The sequence below is a fragment of the Sciurus vulgaris genome (genome assembly GCF_902686455.1).
Source record: "Sciurus vulgaris genome assembly, chromosome: 15".
NCBI lineage: Eukaryota > Metazoa > Chordata > Mammalia > Rodentia > Sciuridae > Sciurus > Sciurus vulgaris.
Window position 1 is genome coordinate 53,499,762 of NC_136476.1, and position 22,810 is coordinate 53,522,571.

Consider the following 22,810-nt stretch of genomic DNA (forward strand, 5'->3'; position numbering starts at 1 on the left):
GCAAGGGAACCCCACATTCTGCCTTTGGGTTGTCCTGAAATAAACTTTTGGTTGTGCCTTGCTTTTGACACATCCTGGAATTCTTCTCAGCAAGGAAAGTCAAGAACCCGCCCAAGCTGAATTGAGGTCCCATTCTCTTTGGAGGGAACTCCTTGGGCCCCTGACCAGTGACATTCTGATGATTTCAATGGGGATTTGTTGGTAAAATGGAAGAAGGAATTGAACAGAGGGGTTAGAAACCCATCTAGTACCAGAAGTCTCTTTTGATTCAGAGTGGGCACTGGTTTCACCTACGCTGACAGTTTGAAAGTACAGTAAGGATATTTGCCTGGCATGGAAGGAACAGAGGGGGCAGCCCTATTGTTGTTCTACTGAATGTTTGTAAGCCCTTGGTATTATAAATTCTGCTCTTATAATCAGCAGTCAGTTCACATCATTGCCCATTTATTGAAAAAAGTCTTCAAGTTAGCATCCTTCACAAGGGTGCCCTTCTCACATGAGGGTAGGGTCTCAACAGTGACCAAGTCTCCCCAATACTGGGAGTGTAATATAGCTAAGACCAGAAAAGGTGAGGGGCCTCTGGAAGTTGAAAAGACTGGCAGACCTTGAAGGATGGGTTGAATTGGAAAGGGTAGAGACAGGCAGCAGCCCTTCAACAGAGTAAACGACCTGAGGAAACAGCAAGGATGTGGGAAATCCAGGGACATATTTGGGAAGTATCCAGAAACCAAGTTTGAAGGGAACATGGTGCAAAGCTAGGGAGGTGAGGAGATAGGTCTGAAGCCAGACTTCAGCGGTGGGGAATTTGTCTTAATCTGATAGGCAATGACGGTCAAATGGGCAGGCCAGAGCCGGGCTGCAGGACCCTCCCTGGGGCAGCTCACGCCGGAGGGTCAGGGAGTGCCCAATTCCAACGGTCCAACCGTCGAGGGGAAAGGAGGTTTGGAGCCCAGTGTCACTGGGGAAGGAAGGGGCACATCCGGGCCTGCTGGGACAGGCTGAGGTAGGGGTCGCCACCGACCCCTGGTGGCGCTGGCCGGAACCGTCCCTCGCACCTTCCTAGTGTGTACCGCGGTCCTCGTAGAGTCAGTCTCGGAGGAGCCACCCGGAACCACGTGGAAGGCGCGCGCTCCCTACACGGCCCTCATCCGTGCCCAGATTAGGGACCTCTAGGGACCGCGACCCAGGAGGCCCGAGCTCTGATCCGCACTCGGAGAGCCCCGGGCAGTGGCGGAATTCCCTTCGCTGGAGGAGTTCTCGGGGAGTCCCGCGGGTGGCCCCAGGCGCCTCCGCCTGCAGCTGTCATTGCCTTATAAGGCGGGGGCCGGGCGGCTCCAGGGGAGGGGCTGCGGCCGCCCGGCCGCCTCCTGGGCTGCTTGAGCTGCTGGGGCCCGCCACCAAGTGCAGCCAGCGCAGCAGCAGCGGGAGCTAGGAGCTCGCAGAGCCGGCCATGGGCAAATCAGGTGAGCCGCAGGGCGGGGATAACTTCGGAGTCCTGGGCTCCCGGACCCTCGCCGTCACCCTGCCTGGTCTCCGCCATCCTGGTTTCGAGAGTAGAACCGCTGCTCTGTTCTAGAGATGCAGCTCCAGCTGCGAGGCAGGACCCCTGGGTGCGGGATGCAGGGCGCGCGGGGCAAAGCGCCCAGAGGCGCGGCATGGACAGTTTCCGGGGCAACCAGAAAGTCAAAGTACCGGTGAGACCACCAGGAGAGAGGGAGGGAAGGCGAGACCGAGGAAGGGTCCCCCTGGCTGCCAGACATTGCGTCAGGGAGGGTTTCTAGGCGCTGAAGGGATTTGCGCTCTGCGTCTGGCCAAGGCGTGGCTTTTGCTTTGTTTCAGGAGGACAAAGTTACAGTTGGAAAAAGCCACTAACTGACAGCATCTCTCGCTGCAAAGCACCCTGCTCTGTCCAATCCTCCTAAAGACAGCTCTGAGCATCCTTTTCATTCTTTCGTGGCTCCTCTTCTTCTGAGTGCCTCTCTGTGCCAGGCACTGTCTGACTCCCCGTTTATCTCCGACCTGTTGCTGCCTGCCCTCACCACTGTGACTGCCCTGGCGACCTTTCTGAAATGCAGGTCTCCCCCAGTCTTCCCAAACATCGCCTTTGCAGGTTAAAAGAGCACATTCTCCAGGCCCTGCCTCAGGCTCTCTGGGCCTTGCCACCATCCCTTGCCTGCACCGTGCACTGCAGCCATCCTAAAGCTAGCACACTGGTGCCTTTCCCTGGCACTCTGAGTGACCCTTGCCCAGCTTTGGTCTCCCAGCTTGACAGTCGTTCCCATCCTTCTAAGCTCTACTCCTGAACCCCCACAGAGGGAAGGCTAACCCTGTGTGTTCTTCCTTGCAGCCCCTCCTGTGTGGGTCTGGGAGGAGTGTTTAGCCATAGGCCTGTTTCCTACTGACTCCCCACTTCTGGTGGCCTGGGATGTCTGTGTTTATCTCACCACAGTTCCTGCCCCACGGGAAGCAGGAAGTTCTTTTCTTTTCTTTCTTTTATTTTCTTTTTCTTTTTCTTTTTCTTTCTTTCTTTTTCTTTTTCTTTTTTTTTTTTTTTTTTTTTTTTTGGTACCAGGGATTGAATCCAGAGGGACTTAACTACTGAGCCACATCCCCAGTCCTTTTTATGTTTTATTCTGAGACAGGGTCTTGCTAAGTTGCTAAGGATGGTTTTGAATTTTTGCCTCGGCCTCCTGAGCTGCTGGGATTACAGTTGTGCTTCACCACGCACAGCCCCATTGGAAGTTCTTAAGGAACAGCTAATGGATAGAGCTCAGAAGTCCTGCTTTACTGAGGTTGTCAGCCTCAGATGAATAAGATTTTGTCCCTTCTTGGGTCTGTCCTCATGAGATGCCATCATGGGGAGTACGTGGCTTTCTCTAGCACTGGTCCTAACCCACTTTTCCTCCAACTGTAGTGGAAGGTCTGGCTTTCAGTCCTGGTCCTGAAAACCACGTGCTCTGTGATATTGAGCGAGGCTCTTGGCCCCTGTGCTTCAGTTTCCCCAGCTGTACAATATGATCCCCAAGGTGCTTCATGTGTGGGACAGTGAAGAGATTGTCACGTAGTTAAAAGAACAGGATGACAGGTGGTGATGGGGCCAACTATGGCAGATGGGAGAGAGCTTTCAGAGATTTCTACTTGGGAAATCAATTTATTTCTCTATAGATTTAGGAGAAAATCCACAAATTCTCTAAAGCCATATTTTATACAGTTGTTTCTGGCTTCTTCCCCAAAACAGCTTTCCAGAACTGCTGATAATCAGCTATGTTTCCATTCTTCTTTTTTTAATCTCTTCCTCTCACCCTTCTCTTCTTCTCACCATCTATGAGCTGGGTACCAATTTGTGGACCCAGTGCTGTCTAGCAATGGGCCCTGTCCACAGAAGTGTTCATCTGAATTGTGAAATGAACCAATAAAGCTGGATGGGAGATAGGCAGGCACCACAGTGCTCAATAAAAAAGTGGGAAGTGATCCAAGCCACAGGACATGCACGTAAAGGGAGTGGGAGTTCTGTCTGCATGGGGCTCACTGAAGGCTTTTGGAGGAGGTGAATCAATCCCAGAGGGTCTTGGGAACTTGGGCTTTATCTTATGGGACCTGCTGTGCCCTTGAATGTGGCTGGACTGGAGCTCGCCAGGGCAGAGGGAGGATCAGAAGGGGAGAATGGAGGTGGGGGATGGGGGGACTGCTGCAGTTACAGACAAGAATGACACAGGCATCTAGGGCAGGAGGAGTGTGGACTGGAGAGGAGGAGGGGGCTGGGAAGGATCAGAGTCATGAGTTTGGTGCAAGATGGCAGTGGTGCCACCAGAACTGAAGATGAAGGGCAGGCAGGTCTCAGAGAAAGAAAGTTACAGCTGAGTCAAGTGCCATCCCTCCCCTGCCATATACCCAGGAATCCTGGTCCTTCCAGAACCTAGCCCAACCCTAGCTCCCTCAATCTCTCTCTCTCTCTTTTTTTTTTTTCTTTAACATTTTTTTAGTTGTAGATGGACACAATACCTTTATTTTATTTATTTTTATGTGGTGCTGAGGATTGAACCCAGTGCCTCACACATGTTAGGCAAGTGCTCTACCACTGAGCCCCAGCCCCAGCCCCCAATCTTTTTCATCCTTAACCTCAGATAAGCCCGGAACTGCTTGGGGTAATGGGCATTCACGGCTGATCCAGTTCCAAGTCCAGAAATTGCAGGGCCCACTGTTGGAAGACCCCCTGCTCCTGCTCCCAGCCCTGGTCTCCCTGCTGGGCCTTGGTATATGGCAGGTGTTCTGGGACAGAGGAAGGCAGTGGCCTTGGGCTCAGTGGAAGCCTCTTGTCCCTAGCAATAGCAATTATCAATCATTAAGCTCCTACTACATACCAGACTGGGAGCTAGGTATTTTGTGTGTTGTCAACCTTTTTAACAGCACCCAAGGCTGCTACCATCAGCTCATTTTACAGACTTACAGAGCTTGAGTACCTTGCCCAAGCTCATGCCTTGACCAGTAAGTGAGCACACTTGGATTTGAAAGCAGAGCTTGACTTCTCAGCTGTGAGCTTTCTTCCATGCCGCACTGACCACATGCTCCAACCCCACCCCCTCCCCCACTGGACTGGCTGGTAATGACTTCCACACACCCTCTAAGAATTTCGGTATCCCTGGACACACATCTCCTAGCACCAGAAGCTATCAGAGCAGAGAGCCTTTAGGGACCTAGTCTAGGAATTTTCTTCTGAGTGGGGCCCCTAGGCCTTTGCAGGGAAAGGCTATATGGACCAGGTAAACCCCAGCAGTTTGATGTCAGTTTCATTCAAAGAAAGGGTTTCCCTGCTCTGAAGGCATTTTTTGAAAACCACAGCTGTCATCCTTCCTTTGCACACAGTTGTAGAGCCAGGACCCAGGGGACTGGGGCTTTGGCTCTAGGCAAGCCTGGTGGTACAGACAGGGCTGCAGCTTGAACAGCCTGAGCAAGTGCTGTCCTCTGCCCTGGTTCCTTCTGTCCTTCAACAACTGTATCTCCTGGCCATCTATTGGAGAGAGTAGCCTGGAGGGAGCTATTGCTCCAGGAAATGGATTCCCTATTCCCAGAAGCAGCTGAGCAACTCTTCATTACCTATTCCTGCATTAAGAAAAGAGGCAGCCAGCCATAAACTCTGATTTCCACATTTGTAACAAGGAGAGAAATCCTGTCCTAGTTCCTTCACATTCTGAGGTGAGAACCTATTTATTTGTTCATTCACTCACTCGTTCAACAAATACCTGGGCTTGGAGGTACTGAAAGATGCCCACAAGGTTTTTGTTTTGTTTGTTTTGGTTCCAGGGATTGAACCCTGGGGCACTTAACCACTGAGCCACATCCCCAGCCCTGTTTTTTATTTTGAGACAGGGTCTCACTGAGTTGCTTAGGGCCTTGCTAAATTGCTGAAGCTGGCTTTGAACTCAGCCTCCCCAGTCACTGGGATTACAAACATTCACTAAAGCACCTGGTGTTTTTTGTTTCTGTTTTTTTGCAGTGCTGGGACTTGAACCCAGGGCCTTGCGCTTGTAAGGCAAGCACTCTACCAACTGAGCCATGAGCCATATCCCCAGCCCTTGTTTCATTTTTTGAGATAGGATCTCACTATGTTGCCCATGCTGGTCTCAAACTCCTGGTCTCAGGCTCCTGGTAGCTAAGACCACAAGTACCTCAAGCAGTCACCACCTTGCCCACTTAAAAGTAAATTTAGTCAATTGAAATACTAGCAGCCCTGCTCTCTTTAATATAGGGAAGGGAATCAGTGAGGCAGGTTCTCCCAAGGCCTGAGGCGAAAGGGTTTCACCTAATAGTAACAAGTCTAGTTGGTATTTAGTAACCGTTCATTATGTTCCAGAACAGTTCTAAATGCACTTATTCTCACAACCTTGCGAGGCAGCTACTAGCATCCCCATTTTATGTGTGGGGAACGCTACACGGAAGGAGTCAGCAGCATGGGCCAGGTCACACAGCTAGGAAAAGGCAAAGCTGGAATTGACCTCGTGAACTGCCAGGTACCCAGGCTTCAAAAGCAGGAACTACCTTTTTCTTTTAAAAAATCCACTTTTTACTTTCTTCCTGATAGACAGGAAAAACCAGCTTTGCCCCAAAAGTGGAATCAGATTGTTTTTCAGCCTGCTGCCAAGAGAACAGAAGGGGCCTGTTCACAATTTCTGCCCTGACTCCTGATTGTCATGACCTCCGTCTTGGGGTGTCTGGAGAGGGCAGAGGATAGAGCCACAATGGGCTCCAGGAGGCTTCAGGGGTGAAGAGAAAGCTTCTGGCTGTGTGGTTAAGGCACAGACCGCCTCGTGGCAACCAGCAGCAGAGACTAAACCCCAAAAGGATTTTAAAGGGCCCAAAGCAGCCCCATCTAGGACGCCTATACCCTGCACCCCAGCAAATGACCCACCCTGCCCTTTCCTCAGTCCCAGGGAGACAACTGCAGCTTCCAGCGGTCCTGGGCGTTTCTCCATAGCCCCTGGCTTGCTAGGGCCCCTTGGGTAGGTCCTGCTCCGAGGGCCTTGGCACAGGGGGTTCTTGAGAAATCGTAGCTCTTTTCCTTCCTCTTCTTTCCTTTCGTGGATCAGAAGGCAGCTGCCAACCTGAGGTCTGTTTTTTTTCTACTGTGTTCAGCTGTCCCCACTAAGCCTGATCCGTCTCCTAGGTGACCCCTCAGTCATTCCCTTTGTCTGGTGACTCTTAGGCTGTGAGGTGGGAGGTCAGGACAGACCTTGCATGAGATGCTGTTTCCTTCCTGGTAGACCTCTCCCTACCCTCTGGACTTGTGGAATTGGGGCAGATTATGTCCCTTCTCAAGCCTCAGTTTCCTAGTCATAAAAATGAGTAAGATAAGGGAAGCTCCCACAAAGGTGGTAAGAAGTTTAAGAAGGTCACACTCAGGCCCAACCCCCGAAAACAGCAGGCCAGCAAGCAGGAGAAAGCCAGGTACAGCACAGATGGGCCACCCAGGAATGGGTGGGAGTTTTGTTTTGTTTTTTTACTGTTTTACTTTTTCCCCCAGAGTGCCGGCCCAGGAGGGAGAGGCTGGGGGGCTAGGAGGGAACAGCCCATCTCCCAGGAGCTCTTGGTTTCTGGCCACCACACCATCCTACGGGCGTTTTCTTAGCCCAAAGTCAACAAGGCCCCTCTCAGTTCCCACGAGTTGCTCTGGCTCCTGCCATTACCCCATGAAATGGTCTTTGGAAACCTCTGTGACCCTTCATTCCATACACCAGGTGGACATGCCAAACCTGAACTATGTAACATACAGTGTACCAATTTGGCCATTTTAAGATTTACAGTCAGTAGTGTTAAGCTGTGAAACAGCTCCAAAGCTGCTATGAGCTTTCTAAGCCTCAGTTTACCTTCCTGCAGACTGAAGATATAATCCTTGCCCTTCCCCCATCGTGGGGCCATTGGACGCTCTCCCTGCCTAACCCAGGGATGGGTGGGTTTCCTCTTTGACTTTTCCCTTATGTTTATCTTTGTTCTCAGGTTTTTCTGCAAATGTGGGGTGTGTCTCTTGCTGGGTGTGGTCACCACTGATAACTTGGGACCACACCCTGCCCAGAGGAGCCACCTGGGCTAGAACTGGCTGTGGTCGGAGGGAACTTCTGGAGTGGTATGGGGGAGGTATGCTCCCAGCCAGGGGAGGAGAGAGAGGGCTCCCCTACTGACTGCAGGAAAGACCTGATCTTTTGCAGAGAACCCTGGCCCTGGAAGCTGGGGACTGTGTCTAACTTTGGCTTCGGGGCACTGAACTTTAGCACAGGAACTTTCACTCTTGTTTCTTTAACTTCCCTTATTCGAGGAGTGCAGTGACCTAGTTTCAGCAGCCTTATATGTCCCTCTCTGCCAAGGAGCACTAGGGGGTTCTGTGCAACCTACCCCAGCACTCGGCTGTTTTAAACCGGCTTCCCCTGAGCCCGGCACCCACTTCCCCACCTCCCCTCCTCTCCAGAGCTGCAGGATATGCCTGAGTCTCTTCCACCTGGCCCCTCTGTGCCCTTGGCCTTCTCATCTCATGCCTCCTGATCTAGAATACCTCCTCCAGGGAGCCCTCCCTGATGCATCTGTGGTCACCATTGCACATGCCACTGAGCCGCAGGCATCACTCATGGTGTCCCGCTAGACCCACTGTGGTCTTCCTGAAGAGGTTTTAGGGTGGGCCAAGCCTGTCACTCAGATGGGGACCCTTCATCACCTTGACTCTGTGCACCCAGGCATGCTCTTGCCTGTACACAAATACTTGTTTTGATCTGTCTGTTTCCTTACAGATACTCAGGAACTCCTCGAAGTCTTGGCTCAATTGTTTATCTTATCTCCTCTTGCCCAAGGAGCCTCCATTCAGGGAGCCTCCATTCAGGGCTGGAATCCCTCTGAGAGGGACACACCTTGTTTACACACCCCCAGTGATAGCTCACCACCTGGGAAGTAGCCCTTGCAGGCTTCAGAAGCTTTGATTGGGAGAAAGGTTTTCTTGGCTGAGTTGAAACCTGTCATCCTGCCCTTTCCTCCCACTGGTCCTTGCTTTGCCTTTGAGGTCTCAGAATTCACTAGGGGCCCCCACTTGTCCTCCAAAAATCTGATCTCCAGGACAAACTCAGCCCAGTACTGGCAGCTGCTCCTCACATGACCCCATTTCCAGCCTCTGAACACATTTCAGATGGATGCTGCTTCTTGCACCAGGCGGGGGCTGGGCTGAGGAGGACAGCCCATCTCCCAAGAGCCCAGGGTTGCTGGCACCACACCACCCTACTGGCTTTTTCTTAGCCTATGGTCAACAAGACCCCCACCCAGTTTCCATGAGTTGCTCTGGCTCCTGCCATTTCCCCATGAGATAGTCTTTGGAAAACTTGTGATCCTTATCCCAAATATCACAAGAACATGCCAAACCTGAAACAGGGACAATCTTGACCATTTTTAGATATATAGCTATGAAATAGTTCCAAAACTTTTTCTTTTCTTTCTTTCTTTCTTTTTTTTTTTTTTTTTTTTTTTTAATTTTTTGGTACCAGAAATTGAACTCAGGGGCACTTAACCACTGAACCACATCCCCAGCCCTTTTTATGTTTTATTTAGAGACTGGGTCTCACTATGCAGCTTAGGGCCTTGCTAAGTTGCTGAGGCTGGCTTTGAACTTGTGATCCTTCTGCCTCAGCTTCCCAAACAGCTGGGATTACAGGCAGGTGCCACCATGCCTGGCTTCCAAGACTTTATCTTGTAAAGTCGAAACTCTACACTCGTTAAACACCCCCTCCCTTTTCCTCCGAAGACCTGAGATCTTTGCCAACAAAGGCGTAGCTTGACCCTTGGCAAAGACCTGAGGCTATCAGCTTGAAGCTCCGCCTCCACCTTATGCCTTCTCACCTTTACCACCTCATGCTTCCTGTGTCTCCCCCATCTCTGCCTATCAACTAAAACCTCACAGATCTGGGGTTCACAATCTTCCCCTAACGCTGCCTGACAGTGTGGCTGGACCTCCCTGGGTGTCCTAGGGAGTCCCAAAGTTCTCTTTAATTGATCAGAAAACCCTTGGACACCACCAGACCAGCTAGCCCAATCTCCCTGAGGCAAACCCTGGGGCCCTTTCCCCTGGGGTCCTCTCAGAGGCTCATGGGATTTGCCTCCAAGTCCAGGAGACTGGGTATGTGACTGTGGGAAGGGAAGGAGAACCCATTCCAGGCCACCTCCTCAGCCTTGGGTGAAAAGGCAGCGCTGGTAAAGGTGACCTGGCAGGGAAGGAGTGTGGCACTTCCTTCATGCTCTGGTTTACACCCTTCCTGCCAGCACCCTCAGCCAGCCCTCAAGAACAGAGTTCCTGGCCAGATGAGACCAATCCAGTGTAAGGGCCCTCTGTGGCTCTCACTCACCACCCACCCCACTCACCCCCATTTCCACAGAAGGGACCCCTAGGTTCCTAGGGCCAGTGCTGAATGCCTTCCTCCTGTCTGAACAGGCTACCTCCTGTCCAGACTTCTTGGGGGCCTCAAATCAGAGGTCTCCTCCTTCCTGATCCCCCAGGCCCTTTTAGATTGCTCTTCTCCAAGTTCCTCTCACACCTGTGGTCTCTTGCATTGTGGCATTTACCATACACTGTTGTCTGTTTACACAGCAGTCTCCTTTCTGTGCATGAGCTGTTTGAGGATAGAACATGGCTGCTCTGTCCCTGGACCCCTAGCACACGATGAGGGACCTGGCGCTTAGGTGCTCAGAGAGCAAAAGAACAGATAAATGGATCGGGGTTGACTGGATGGAGGATGCTGCTGCTGCTGCTGCTGCTGCTGAATAAATGATGATGCAGTGGATGATGCTGGCTGGAGGATGGATGGATGGATGGATGGATGGATGGATGGATGGATGTTTAATTGGTGGTACGGGGATGGAGGGATTGACGGATGATTTGGGTGGTGGTAGTTGGTAGACAGAAGATGTTAGATGGGTATGGGTTTCCATTTCGGATCTAAATTGGCTTAGCTTCTTTCAATCATTGACCTTGCCTGCCTTTGACTTCACCAACTTAATTCTCTCCCTAACTTCAACTCCCTTGACCTTGCCTCTTGTGACTTCATGACCCAGTTGGGCATAGGCTCCACCACGACTCTCCCCTTAATCCACTTCTCCAATGCTATCTCCCCTCATCCTCTTCTCTTTATCCCTCTGTCTTGTTTTCACCAGCCTAGAGTGGGTGCCCCACCCCAGCCAGGCCATTTCTGTCTGGGCTCCCGATTCTAGCCCTCTCCAGGCCCCCGACCCCCGCCACTCACCATCAGTCCAGTCTGAGGGATCCGATCTCCTTCAGACATTTTCCTCCAGAAGTCCTATTGTTGACTGTCCAGCCCCCAGTGTCTGCTCTGACCTCCTGTCTACACCTACTCAGGGTCTTTCAGAAACACAAATTAAATCAGTCTGTGGCTTCCTGTTCCTTGGATAAAGACCAAAATCCAAACATAGTCCAAAAGACCCTGCAAAATCCACGGGGTTTCCATGTGCAGAGATGTGGAGGGTGATATCAGGGATGGAAACAGGATAAGCAGAAGTGTCGAATGGGGCCATTTGGCTGGGGAGCCAGGTAGCAGAAGGGGACAGCAGTCTGTCTATGGGGTCTTGGGTTTGAGCTGGGCATTGCTCTGAAGTACACCTTATACTTTGGGTGGGTCTTTGCTATGCATTGAGCCTTTCATTTCACCATAATTTCAGCTTCTAAACAGTTTAATAATGAGGTCCTGAAGGCCCACAATGAGTACCGACAGAAGCACGGCGTCCCCCCGCTGAAGCTCTGCAAGAAGCTCAACCAGGAGGCTCAACAGTGAGTCCCCCAGCACCGCAGGGGCTCTGGTCTTTCATGGGGCTGCTGGGTCACAGGGTGGTTGGAGAGACATGGGTTTGGGGATCAAAGACAGCCAGGCTTGAATACCTCTCTGCCACTAATCAGGCAAATGCCTTTGCTCTGCTGAGCCTTGGTTTCCTCTGTAAAATGGGACTATTAGGAGATCAGAAGCAATGCAGGTGTGACGCTCCCAGCCTCCTCCCAGAACCTGGGCAGAGAAGGAAGCTCAGCCACGCCAGCCTGGGGCTCACGCTGGGGCTTCCCAGGGTGGCACCCACCTGAGGAAGCACCGTGGACTCCGGCAGGTATTCTGAGGCCCTGGCCAGCACGAGGATCCTCAAGCACAGCCCAGAGTCCAGTCGTGGCCAGTGTGGGGAGAACCTTGCTTGGGCATCCTACGATCAGACAGGTGGGTGGTTTTCTCAGCCCCGCTCCCCTCTGTCCCAGATGGGCCTAGACTGGGTGGGTCTCTTCAGACCCCTCCTGGCCCCAGCACCCTCAGCCCAGAAAGGGAAAGGAAATCCAGAGCTCCCTGAATCACAGCTTCCAGCTGACTGCAGTTCACTGCAAGGTCTCTGATGGCCGGCTCAGGGCCAAGCCAGTGCTGGGTGCCAGGGACACAGAGATGAGTCAGACTGACCATCCCTCCCTTTGGAAGCTCCCAGGCTGAGAAGCAGGAGTGGGGGAGGCAGAGGCTTCTGGACAAAGTCTCAGTCTTATTTTTATGAGCACCAAAGCATCCTCGGCTACTGAAAAGTTTCACTTTCTTCACATTTTTCTTAAATTTTTATTATGTGTCTTTTTATTATGCTAGTGTATTCCTTTTATAATCAAAGGAAGGTAATAGAGCTTTTTCCATTTTGGAAACAAAAATAATGGAAAAGACAATTTCTTTATCCATTTAGGTCTGGAATGATTCCACCACACTGACCAAACATTCTTGAACTTTCTGGCTCCTATAGCCCTGAAATGGGTTTTTAGGGAAAAATATCACAGCGATTTCGCTCCCTGAAGCTTTCTCTAGCAGGAGAATGACTCATTCCTTCCCTGGTCTCACATTCCTGGGAGTTCCCAGGGGGAGCACCCTGAGTCCTCTTGGTTTCCCCCATGAAGCCCGAGCCAGGGTCCCCTCCAGCAGAGCTGTGCACGAGGAAGGCAGGACCCCTCTGAGACCTCACCCTCAGCCTGCAGGCTCCTCTGGGCCCTGGCTGTGACCTTGGTGAGTCAGGGAGGAGGATGCAGGATGGAAAGAGCCTCCTATGGCAGTCAAGAGAGTGGTTTATTCAAGGCCTTGTTCTGGACCCCTGGGACATCTTGACCAAGATGCTACCCTCTCTGGCCCCAGTTTCCCCATAGCTATAGAGAGGGGGTTGAGTAGGTGGTCTCTAAAGCAATGAATGGTTCCCCATCCTGGCTGCACATTGGAATCTTTTGCAGACCTTTTTAAAAATACCCATGCCTGGATCTCTCAGAGACTGATACAATCTTCTGAAGAAGGACCCAAGCCTTGTTTGTTCTCTTTTTTTTAAGTGATTCCCAGGTGATGCTAATGCTAATGCATGGTGTTGGAATCAGCAGCAGCAGCTTCAGGTTGCTTGTTAAAAATGCAGACTCATAGGCCCTCCATACCCTACTGAAACCAGAGTCTGCATTTTACAAGCTCCCCAGGTGATTCATCCCCTCTTTAAAGCTTGAGACTTACTGCCCTGAGGTCAAGGATTCTAGCTGTAGTCCTGAGATCATTAGCTCCCAGGGAAACGCTTCCTCCTGTTACCACCTGTAGGGCCAGGGAACACTCCAGGTGAGGGTCCTCCTGTCCACAGTAAGATTCCTGGCCTACTAGACCAGATGCCTTTCTTCCTGTAGTAATTTTAGAAGCCAGACACAGGGTGGGGTGAGGACAGTCTTCCAGAAACTCAGAGCATCACTAGAAGGCCTTTGGTGTGCACTGTGTTCAACTTTCTTGTTGTAAAGCCCAGAGAGGGGAAAGCCTCACCCAGAATTACACAACTAGTCACTGGCAGGGCAGCGACACCAGTGCAGGCCACCCAGGCCCATGTCCTTAGTCCCAGGGCAGGGCTCCTCCCACTCCACAGGCAAGAGTCCCTGGGAATCTTCCAGGAGCATCCCAGATGTTTCAGCTCACTCACTGTTGCTTTATGAGAAGTTTGGTTATGGGATGGAGGTTTAGTGTTTATGGAAGAAGATGGAGGGAATAGAAGTGGGTGAATTTTGTTGATGAATTCAGAACAGTGCCTTTTGCATACAGGAAAGGAGGTGGCTGATAGATGGTACAGTGAAATCAAGAACTACAACTTCCAGCAGCCGGGCTTCACCTCAGGGACTGGTAAGTGACAGGGCCCACTAGTGGCCTGGGCAGGTGCAGGTTGGGTATCTATCTGTGAAGAAGAACTAACCTTCAGAAGATCAATTCTTTCTTCCTTTGTTACCTTCATATTCTCTGGTTTGACCTTGTCCAGAGTTGAAATTCTCCTTTCCCCAACACCTCCCCAAACCATCTCCCCACATCCCACACACCATCCCTCCTTCTGAGAGCACCCAGCTGCTGACTCCTGCTCCCAGCTCAAAGTTCTCCACATTCCTGCCATGTGTCACAGTGAGACTGATGCTGCTGAGAGCTCCATTCCTGAGCTGGTACCTCAGCACTTGTAACTGGTCACCTTGCTTCCAGTCCTGCTCCCTCCAATCCATCCTACTCTCCAGCAGCCAGATTTCTAAGATGCTCTCTGCCCCAGTTCTCTTCATCGAACTGCAGTGGCTCCCTAGTGTCATCAGGAAAAAGGCCTGGCTGCTCTTAACTTCCTCCTCCCTTCACACCCCACCTCCCTCCTGCATGTTCTCTAAGCCTAGTGGCCTCCCTGGCCTTTTCCTTCACCTTGCCGCTCTAGTGAGCTCAAGTGACCTTGGGATGCAGGAAAGCTCCTTCTATCTTAGCTCTGGCACTATTTGTTGCGTGAGCTTGGGTCAGTTCTTTTTCTTCCCTGTCTAAGGGGAAAGGAGATGGTGGTGGCTCAAGGGACACTGAGAGATGGTGACTCAGATGCAGGAGGAGACTTCCATGGGCACATCTTCTTTCTCATAGGCCTCCTCCAGGACAAGAAGTTAACATTTATCTTATTGAAGTTCTGAACAGTTGCTTTTGCTCTGGGGTTCCTCTCACCCCTTTGTTGACCTCACTTGACTTCTTGTCTTTCACTAGGTCCAGGATGGGGTAGGATCCTCTCTGGGTGTAAGGCACCAGGGAAACTGAAAAGGGGACCCTCTGTCCTCCCCTCCCCCACCCAATCCCACTCAAGGGCAGAACCACTTTTGACTTCCCCCACTCTGGAAGATTTCTTCAGAAGCAGGAAGTGACATGTTTTAGAGCCAGTCACCATTTCCTGTGGCTTGCTGCTCACCCTTTCTGGGCAGGCATTCTTGCAACTGTGTGGGTAGTACTCCGGGGCATTTCTCCTTCCAGTTAGCTCTGCAGACTTGAGAATTGATGTCACCACAGAGTGATAGGAAAGAGCAGTGATTAAGGATGTGTGAGCAGAACTTTGTCTTCTTTCAATAAAAATCAGTGTGCGGAGACGCTTCTGCAATTTCATAGCTTCTGGAATTGCTTTTCCCATGAACAAGATTCTTGAGCAATCAAATGTGTCAGAGCAAGTTCTCGCGCTGTTCCTGTGGGTGCACACCACTTGATGGTTATGACGTGCCTCTACACTGTGCCATACTCCTTGCAGTTCCATTTGAAAGTAGGATTTTATTCTGCCCATTTTGAGAAGGAAACTGAGGCCTACAAAGGGCAAGAGACTTTTTTCATGTTTTCTGTCTTTGACCTAATGCCTCTTTCATGGCCCCTGTTCCAAGGTGGAAATCTTACAAGAGTTACAATGGGGAATGGGGCTGAACTCCCATGATCGCCAACCCACGTGATCACTGGCCATCTGGCCCACCCTTCACCCCACACCTCCCACCCTAAAGAGGAAAATCCCAATAAACTGGCCTCTGGGCCATCCCAGGTAACAGTGGACAATGCCTGAGGCAGACGGAGCCTGAGCCTAAGACAAGAGTAAGGCTTTGGGTGATATAATCTGGGCTTCTAAGACCCTTGAAGATCTTCAGGCCCATCCTGCCTCAGACTAATGCTGCACTACTTACTGTTCAGGGTTCCCTGGCCTGAGTCCATGTCATAGGTGAAGGACCTTCAAAATACCCTGTAATCAATCCCCACCCTTAGCCCAGCCCCAGCCAACACCTTGTAATGAAAGACACTGATCCACACTATGTGCTGCATAGAGAGAAGCATTTCTTATAATTATTTTGTTATATTCTGTCTAAATGAGATTGGCTTATTTATTCTGAATGAGTAATACTTTTAGGTGACACAGAATTTGAAAGCTGTATTATCTATATAAGTCCTGACCCTCAGCACTTTCCTCCCAAGAGGCAATTAAGTGATACCAATCCTTGTGTATTGTTTTGGAATTATTCTGAGCTTAGGCCGGCATGTGTGTATATTTATTCTCTTTTTTCCCTTTTTATTTCTCTGGTGTCAGAGTACGTGATTTCTTTTGCACTTGTTAGAGATTGTTCCATATCAGTACAGACAGAGCTTCCTCATTCTTTCTTACCATTGCACCTTATTCCTTTGCAAGAACATACTGTAATTTACTCAATGTGTTTTTCAAAGACATATTCTAGGAAGTTTTGATTCACAACAGTGAAGAGGATGTGATCCTTTTTTCGCTCAGGGGTAGAGGGGGCACAAAGAAAAAGGAGCCGTTGTTAGAGTTGGGAACCAGTGTGTGTCTGATGGTTGCTAAGGAAGTTGTGTCCTTTAATTGATCTCTAAATGCCCCTAATTTAATTATCTCTGCACAGATAGGAACTTCCTCAGTAAGAGGAAACATTGCTTAGTGTCATCTGTTTGGAAAAAGCTGCCACTGGCATTCATGCTGCTGATGTGAGCTTTGTGTCTAATCCTTTTTCTTGGAGACCAGAGGATAAATGGCAGCATCTTCTTTCTCTGGGAGAGGGAGTGAGTGAGGCAATGGCCAATGGCCAAAGCATGTGACCTCTCAAGAAGGCTTGTGTGAGGAAGGTCTTGAGCACTGGCAGAGGCAGCTCATAGAAGCAGTAACTCTTGGCAAAGCTGCTGAATGCCTGGAGCTGTGGTCAGCAATGTAAGGCCCCAATGATGAGTGGGCAAGAAGGGTTTCTTCTCTATTCAGAGAGGAAAATCAGAGTTTATTAAGCAGAAGTCAATCCAAATACAGGGATAAGTAGTAAAGATGTATAATTGTGGTTAGGGTTTATTTTCTTTTAATTCTTGCTTCAATTGTATCATATTGATGATATGGATGAGTATTTATGTTTGGTTATTTTCATAAAGAATTTAGTGCTGGGAGCAGTGACCTGTAATCCCAGAGGTTCAGGAGGCTGAGGTAGGAGGATCCCAAGTTCAAAGCCAGCCTCAGCAAAAGTGAGGCACTAACCAACTCAGTGAGAACCTGTCTCTAAATAAAATATAAAACAGGGCTGGGGATGTGACTCAGTGGCCAAGTGCCCCTGAATTCAATCCCCGGTAGCCCCCCTCCAATAAAAAGAATTTAGTAACCTCAAATCCTTTGTGGATATAGACAAAAAAATAAATTACACTAAATTTATTTATTTTTATTTTCTTGGTACTGGGGGTTGAACCCAGGGGCACTTAACCACTGAGCCACATCCCCAGTCTTTTTTTATTTTTTATTTTGAGACAGGGCCTCACTAAGTTGCTGAGGCTGGCCTTGAACTTGCAATTCTCCTGCCTTTGCTTCCTGAGTCATTGGGCACAATTACACCCCACCTAAAATTAAAAATTACAAAAATGGAGCTTGACTGTGTGTGTGTGCGGGGGGGGGAACAATTTAATCAATGAATGTTGTTTTCAGTCCTTACCATATACAAGATGAAATAGGAGACACCAACTTTGTCTCATGCTGAAAGGTTAGAAGAGTATGAATACCAGTCTCATTCTCTCTTCTTTTTCAATTTTGTAGCAAAACATCATAAAATGAAATTTATCATTTTAACCATTTTTAAGTGTACAGTTCAGTGATATAGAGTACACTCACATAGTTATGTAAACATCTCCACCATCCATCTCCAGAGCCTTTTCACAAACTGAAACTTTGTATCCCTTAAACAATAACCTTCCATCCTTCCCTCCTCCCAGCCCTTGCCCCTGGTACCCACTATTCTTTCAGTCTTTATAAATCTAACTTCTCTGGTGCTCATGTAAATGGAATCATACAATAGTTGACCCTTTTTGTGTTTGATTTATTTTGCTTAGCATAGTTCTCAGGGTTCGTCCACTTTATAGTATTAGAACTCCTTTTCTGGTTTGAACCCAGGACCACTTAACCACTGAGTCACATCCCCAGCCCTTTTAAAATTTTTTTTTTTTTTAATTTTAAGACAGAGTCTTGCTAAGTTGTTTAGGGCCTTTCTAAGTTGCTGAGTGCAGAGACATGTTTGGGTAACCCTAAGATGGCGGCTGGCGTTGAGCCAAGAGGTGGTGCATAATTAGTGTTAACCCAGTGTGATCTACTTTTGCCTGATTAGTTAACCTCTCCTCTGCGCTAGTGGTCAACAGATGTTCCTCATTCTTAATTGGTACCATGGCACATGCTCCCACCGTGCTACTTAATTCTAAACTGATTGGCTGCCTTAGGTATATAAGACACACACCTATAGGAAGCACCTCTGATAGATGGCAGAATGCAGGTTGCAGATCGCAGATGGCAGGACGCAGAACTAAACATACCTCTGGATCGCGGGTTGTAGGTCACAAGATGCACCACTAAGAAGCACCTCTGATAGAAAGCACCTCTGATAGCATGCACCTCTAGCATGCACCTTTAGGACGCAGGATGCAGGACGCACCTCTAAGAAGAAGCGGTAGACCTTTGATAAGCATAGCCTCTCTGAAAGAGTAGCATTTCTAAAATTAAGCAAAGTCTCTCTTCCTCTAAGCAAAGTCTCTTTTCCTGATAAGCAAAGTCTTTCTTCCTCTCAAAGCCTCTCTTCCTCTAAAACTAAAAGTAAGCAAAGCCTCTTTTCCTCTATAAACTAGGAAACAAGCAAAGAAGAAAGAAAGCAGCCTACTAGATAAAGTAGTAGAAGTAGTTCAGTTCCAGTCCACCTCCGATAAATTACCGCGGGATTGTTGCTGCGGCAACAACTGAGACTGACCTTGAACTTGCAATTCTCCTGCCCCTAGCTCCCGGGATTACAGGCATGTGCCACCACACCTGACTCAGAATTCCTTTTAAAATTTGAATAATGTACCACATTTCGTTTATCCACTCATTTGTCTGTGGACCCTTGGGTGTGTGACTTTGAGCCAATGGTTAAACCTCTTTGCAGTGAACATGAGTGTATAAATATCTGAATCCGTACTTTCAGTACTTTGGGACGTGTACTTCAAAGTGAGATTACCGAGTCCTGTGGTAAATCTGTGTTTAACTTCAAGGGAACTGCGGTACTGTCTTTGTTTTTTATAATAACCATCCTAATGGGTGTAGTTTCCCTCTTTTTTTTCTTGGGGGGGGGGTGGGAACCAGGGATTGAACTCAGGGCACTCAGCCACTGAGCCGCATCCCAGTTCTATTTTGTATTTTTTTTTTAGAGAGAGTCTCACTGAGTTGCTTAGCACCTTGCTTTTACTGAGGCTGTCTTTGAACTCGCAATCCTCCTGCCTTAGCCTCCTGAGCTGCTGGGATTACAGGCGTGCACCACCGTGTCCATCTTGCTTTCCTTCTTAACTCATGGAAAGTTTAGCTGCTCTGTTCATGTTTTCTTCCTTCTTCCCTCCCTCCCTCTCTCTCTTCCTTTGTTCATCAGTTATTGAATATCTACTATATCCCTGGCCCAGTGCCAAACCTTGGGAAGATGGGAGTTTATCAAACAGACGTGTAGCCTCCTCCCACACAGCTTGCAGAAATGCAAGCCATAGATTTAGGAGGAAATGTAATCTCTTCAGGGTTGCTTTAGAAAATGATTGCTGGGGTTGGGGAGATAGCTCAGTTGGTAGAGTGCTTGCCTTGCAAGCACAAGGCCCTGGGTTCAATCCCCAGCACCAAAAAAAAAAAAAAAAAGAAAGAAAAAAGAAAATGATTGCTATTCTGTAACATGGAAGTAAACCTCCCCTTGATCTTTGTGAGTGGGAAACACTAAAGATGAGAGGGACAATCACCTGTCCTCTGCCCCCCAAAGATGAGAAGCATGTAGGACCATTGAGCAAAAAATTCATTATAGCATCAACTCTTTGACATCAAAGGACAGTAGAAAACCAAGCTATGGGAGAAACTTGAGAGGCTCCGTGAGTGAAAGGCAGGCAGACTGTGAATTGGGAGGCTGCTGCTAAGAAGCTTCAGCAAGCCCCAGAAGTGTCTGCAGGGTGGAGTGGTAGTCTGAACAGGAAGTGGGCTGTTTGGCTCAGAGTAGAGGGCCTGGATGAGGCTCTAACTTGTCAAACTCTTAGTTCAAAATGTAGAATGCCTGCATTTCCATTGAAAGTAGAACCTCAAAATTCCAGGATGATTTTTCCATATGACTTTTATTCATTTATTCCATCATTCATTCATTCATTCATTCAGCAAGAGTGTATTTCACATTTTTCACGTGCTATGCTATGCCAAGATATTAGATATATTTTGGTGAACAAAAGAACTTGTTCTTCATCCCATGTGAGGCTCATAACCTGATAAAGGAGCCACGCAATAATCAAATGATCAAATTTATCATTGCAAATGGTCAGAATGCTGTGAAGGGAAAAAACGGTATGGCAAGAATATCTCAGGAGATGTTTGGTAAATAAAAGGGTGATTGTGAAAGACCTTTGAACAAGTGACAGCCTGGGACCTAAGGGACAAGAAGCTGTTGATCATCAGAAGAGCATTTTATGGTGGTCAGTGCATGCAAGGATCTCTGGTGGGAAATAACTTGTGTGTTCAAGGAATGGAAAGGCCACACAGGCCAAAGCATTTGTTTTTATTCCAGGTGTAATGGAAGTGATTGAAGAATTTATGCAGGGAAACTAAATGGATGTGATTCATGGCTCAAAATATTAATTCCAGCTACTTAAGTGAAAAATGATTTGAAGGGGGCCAAGGTGGCATTAAATGGCAATTTAGTGAGACCCTGTCTCAAAATTAATAAGTAAAAAGGGATGGAGATATAGCTCAATGGTAGAGTGACCCTGGGTTTAATATCTGGTATCTGCCAAAAAAATTAAAAATGAAGTGTAGAGAGAGAGCTCAGGATTGAGCCCTGGAAAATTCAGGCTCTCCAACATTACAAGAGAGACAGAAGAGGAGGAGGAGACAGTGAGATAGGAGAAATGCCCACAGCTTGAGGCATCACGGAAACTAAAGGGGTGGGTGCTTGGCAAAGGGGGAGTGGCTATAGTAAACTTCTTGAGATACCAAGTAAGATGACCAAACGTGACTCCTAGAGATTAACATGAAAATTGTTGCACAGAGTGTAGTTTGGGGATAGAGTTGGAGGCAGGTGCCAGGTAGGGTGGCATCCTAATTGTGGGATCCACTGGGCATTGTCATGATCTTTGGGAGACCATTGGAAAGTGTTGAGGTTGCTGTGTGACTGATTGAAAGGATCTGCTTTAAAAATCTGGCAATGGATGTGTTTCATTCCTCCTTTGATTGCTGTCTGCAAAGATCAAGGGATCCAAGCCTAGCATGATAGTGCAGGAGTTCAAGAATCCCTTGCCACATCCCCCTCCAGGCTGCGCTCACCTGTTGCCCTCTCCCCCTGCCTGTTCCCTACAGGACACTTCACAGCCATGGTATGGAAGAATACAAAGAAGATGGGCGTGGGAAAGGCATCTGCAAGTGATGGGTCTTCCTTTGTGGTGGCCAGATACTTCCCAGCAGGGAATGTTGTCAACCAGGGCTTCTTTGAAGAAAATGTCCTGCCTCCAAAGAAGTAACTTGTCAAATGTAATGGGAAGGCATGAGACTTAAGAACATGGATATGAAGTGCCTAGAACAAGAACTCAGCTGTGTGTCTGTCCCTGTGGATGTATGTGCTTGTGTGTGTGATGCCCGTGAGCATCTCCTGTACACACACTTGGATATACAGTTCTGTCTGAGCTCATTCTTATTAAAGGAATAAGCATCTGAAGCATTTACCTGGAAGGTTACCCAGACCACAACTATTCGGACATCAATTTTTTTAAAAATACTTTGTTATTTTTTAAGCAAATTTCTTTTGTACCTTTCTTACTTCTAATATCCCTCCTTGGATGTTTTATATTCCAAATATTTGTGATTTTGAGAAGTGAAGTTCGCTTTATGTGATTGTTATGCATTGTAATCTACTTTTGGCAGATATTTGAGTATTAAACCTTCCTTTAAATGTGACAAAACACACAAAGCAGCTTGCATCGGAAACATGGAGCAGCCGGGGGCTCTGTTTCACAGAGATTTTTCAGTTGGAAGACATGATGTCATCCTGCATGCCTCCTGGGATTCTCTAATGGGATTGCCAAAGAACAAATGGAGAAAAAGCTTTACTTCCTTGCATTTTTCTACCTTTAAATAGCAAAGTACCATGGCCACCAACCCTTATGTCCTCCCTCCACCCTTTTTCTTGAACTCTTGTGCATTCAGAGTTCAACATATTACCCCTGATTTCTCTGGAGGCAGGTTAGACCTAGAATGTACCCCTGCCCTACTTCTGCTAGATGGCCCCAGCCTGTTCTGGGAGAAAGCCCCTCACACACTGCCTGGGCTCTTTGCCAAGTGGCTGTGGGTGGATGAAGTCAGTGGTGTGGGGGTGAAAGTTAGCTCGCTCAGGGCTCCTAGAGGAAGCCCAGCAGCTTGTACCCTGCCCCTGACAGGGTGGGAGCCCAGGCCTATTCCTGGCAGCTGTGACTGCAGCTGTGTTGCTGCTCCCTCCTGGAATGTGTGACAAGCCCAAATGTTCCAGGGAGGTGTCCAAGGCAGGGGGCTTAGAAACGCTAATTTAGTGCTGTGTTTTGCCTCAAACTATAGAAAGCTCCCCTGAATAGCAGTTTTACAAGGACCACATGGAGGGACCAACCCAGATGCCCTAGCTGAGTGTCCTTGAAACCATGTCATCTCCATCTGTCAGGAGTGCTGGGGCCCAGTGAAGGGGTTGCTGGCCTAAAGACAGAAGTCTGAGCAGGCCAGTCTTTGAAACAGCTTCCTAAAGGCCTATGTTGCACTGTGAACATGGTCTCATGCTGTGCCCCTTGTCCCAACCAGGAATATTTACTACTAATAAAATTTTTTCTCTTTTGTGTGATATTTTCTTCCAATGTGATTCATGCCTGATTCTTATTTTGTGGCCTAAGCCATTCATGACTCTGAATCCCTGTCTTGAGTAACTCAAGCCCCAGGATATCCCCAACTCCTCCCCTTGTACGCTGTGTTGCTTAAAGCAGAA

At 48.6% G+C, this 22,810-nt stretch overlaps 1 protein-coding gene across 1 annotated transcript; it reads left to right on the plus strand.

The window, feature by feature from the left end:
• The first annotated feature begins 1,316 nt into the window (after window positions 1-1,316).
• Window positions 1,317-22,669, plus strand: GLIPR2 (GLI pathogenesis related 2). Its single transcript, XM_079113585.1, has 5 exons — window positions 1,317-1,463; window positions 11,197-11,305; window positions 11,632-11,735; window positions 13,596-13,673; window positions 21,169-22,669. The coding sequence occupies exons 1-5, from the start codon at window positions 1,451-1,453 to the stop codon at window positions 21,327-21,329; spliced, it is 465 nt and encodes a 154-aa protein (XP_078969711.1). The 5' UTR covers window positions 1,317-1,450; the 3' UTR covers window positions 21,330-22,669.
• The last annotated feature ends 141 nt before the right edge of the window (window positions 22,670-22,810 follow it).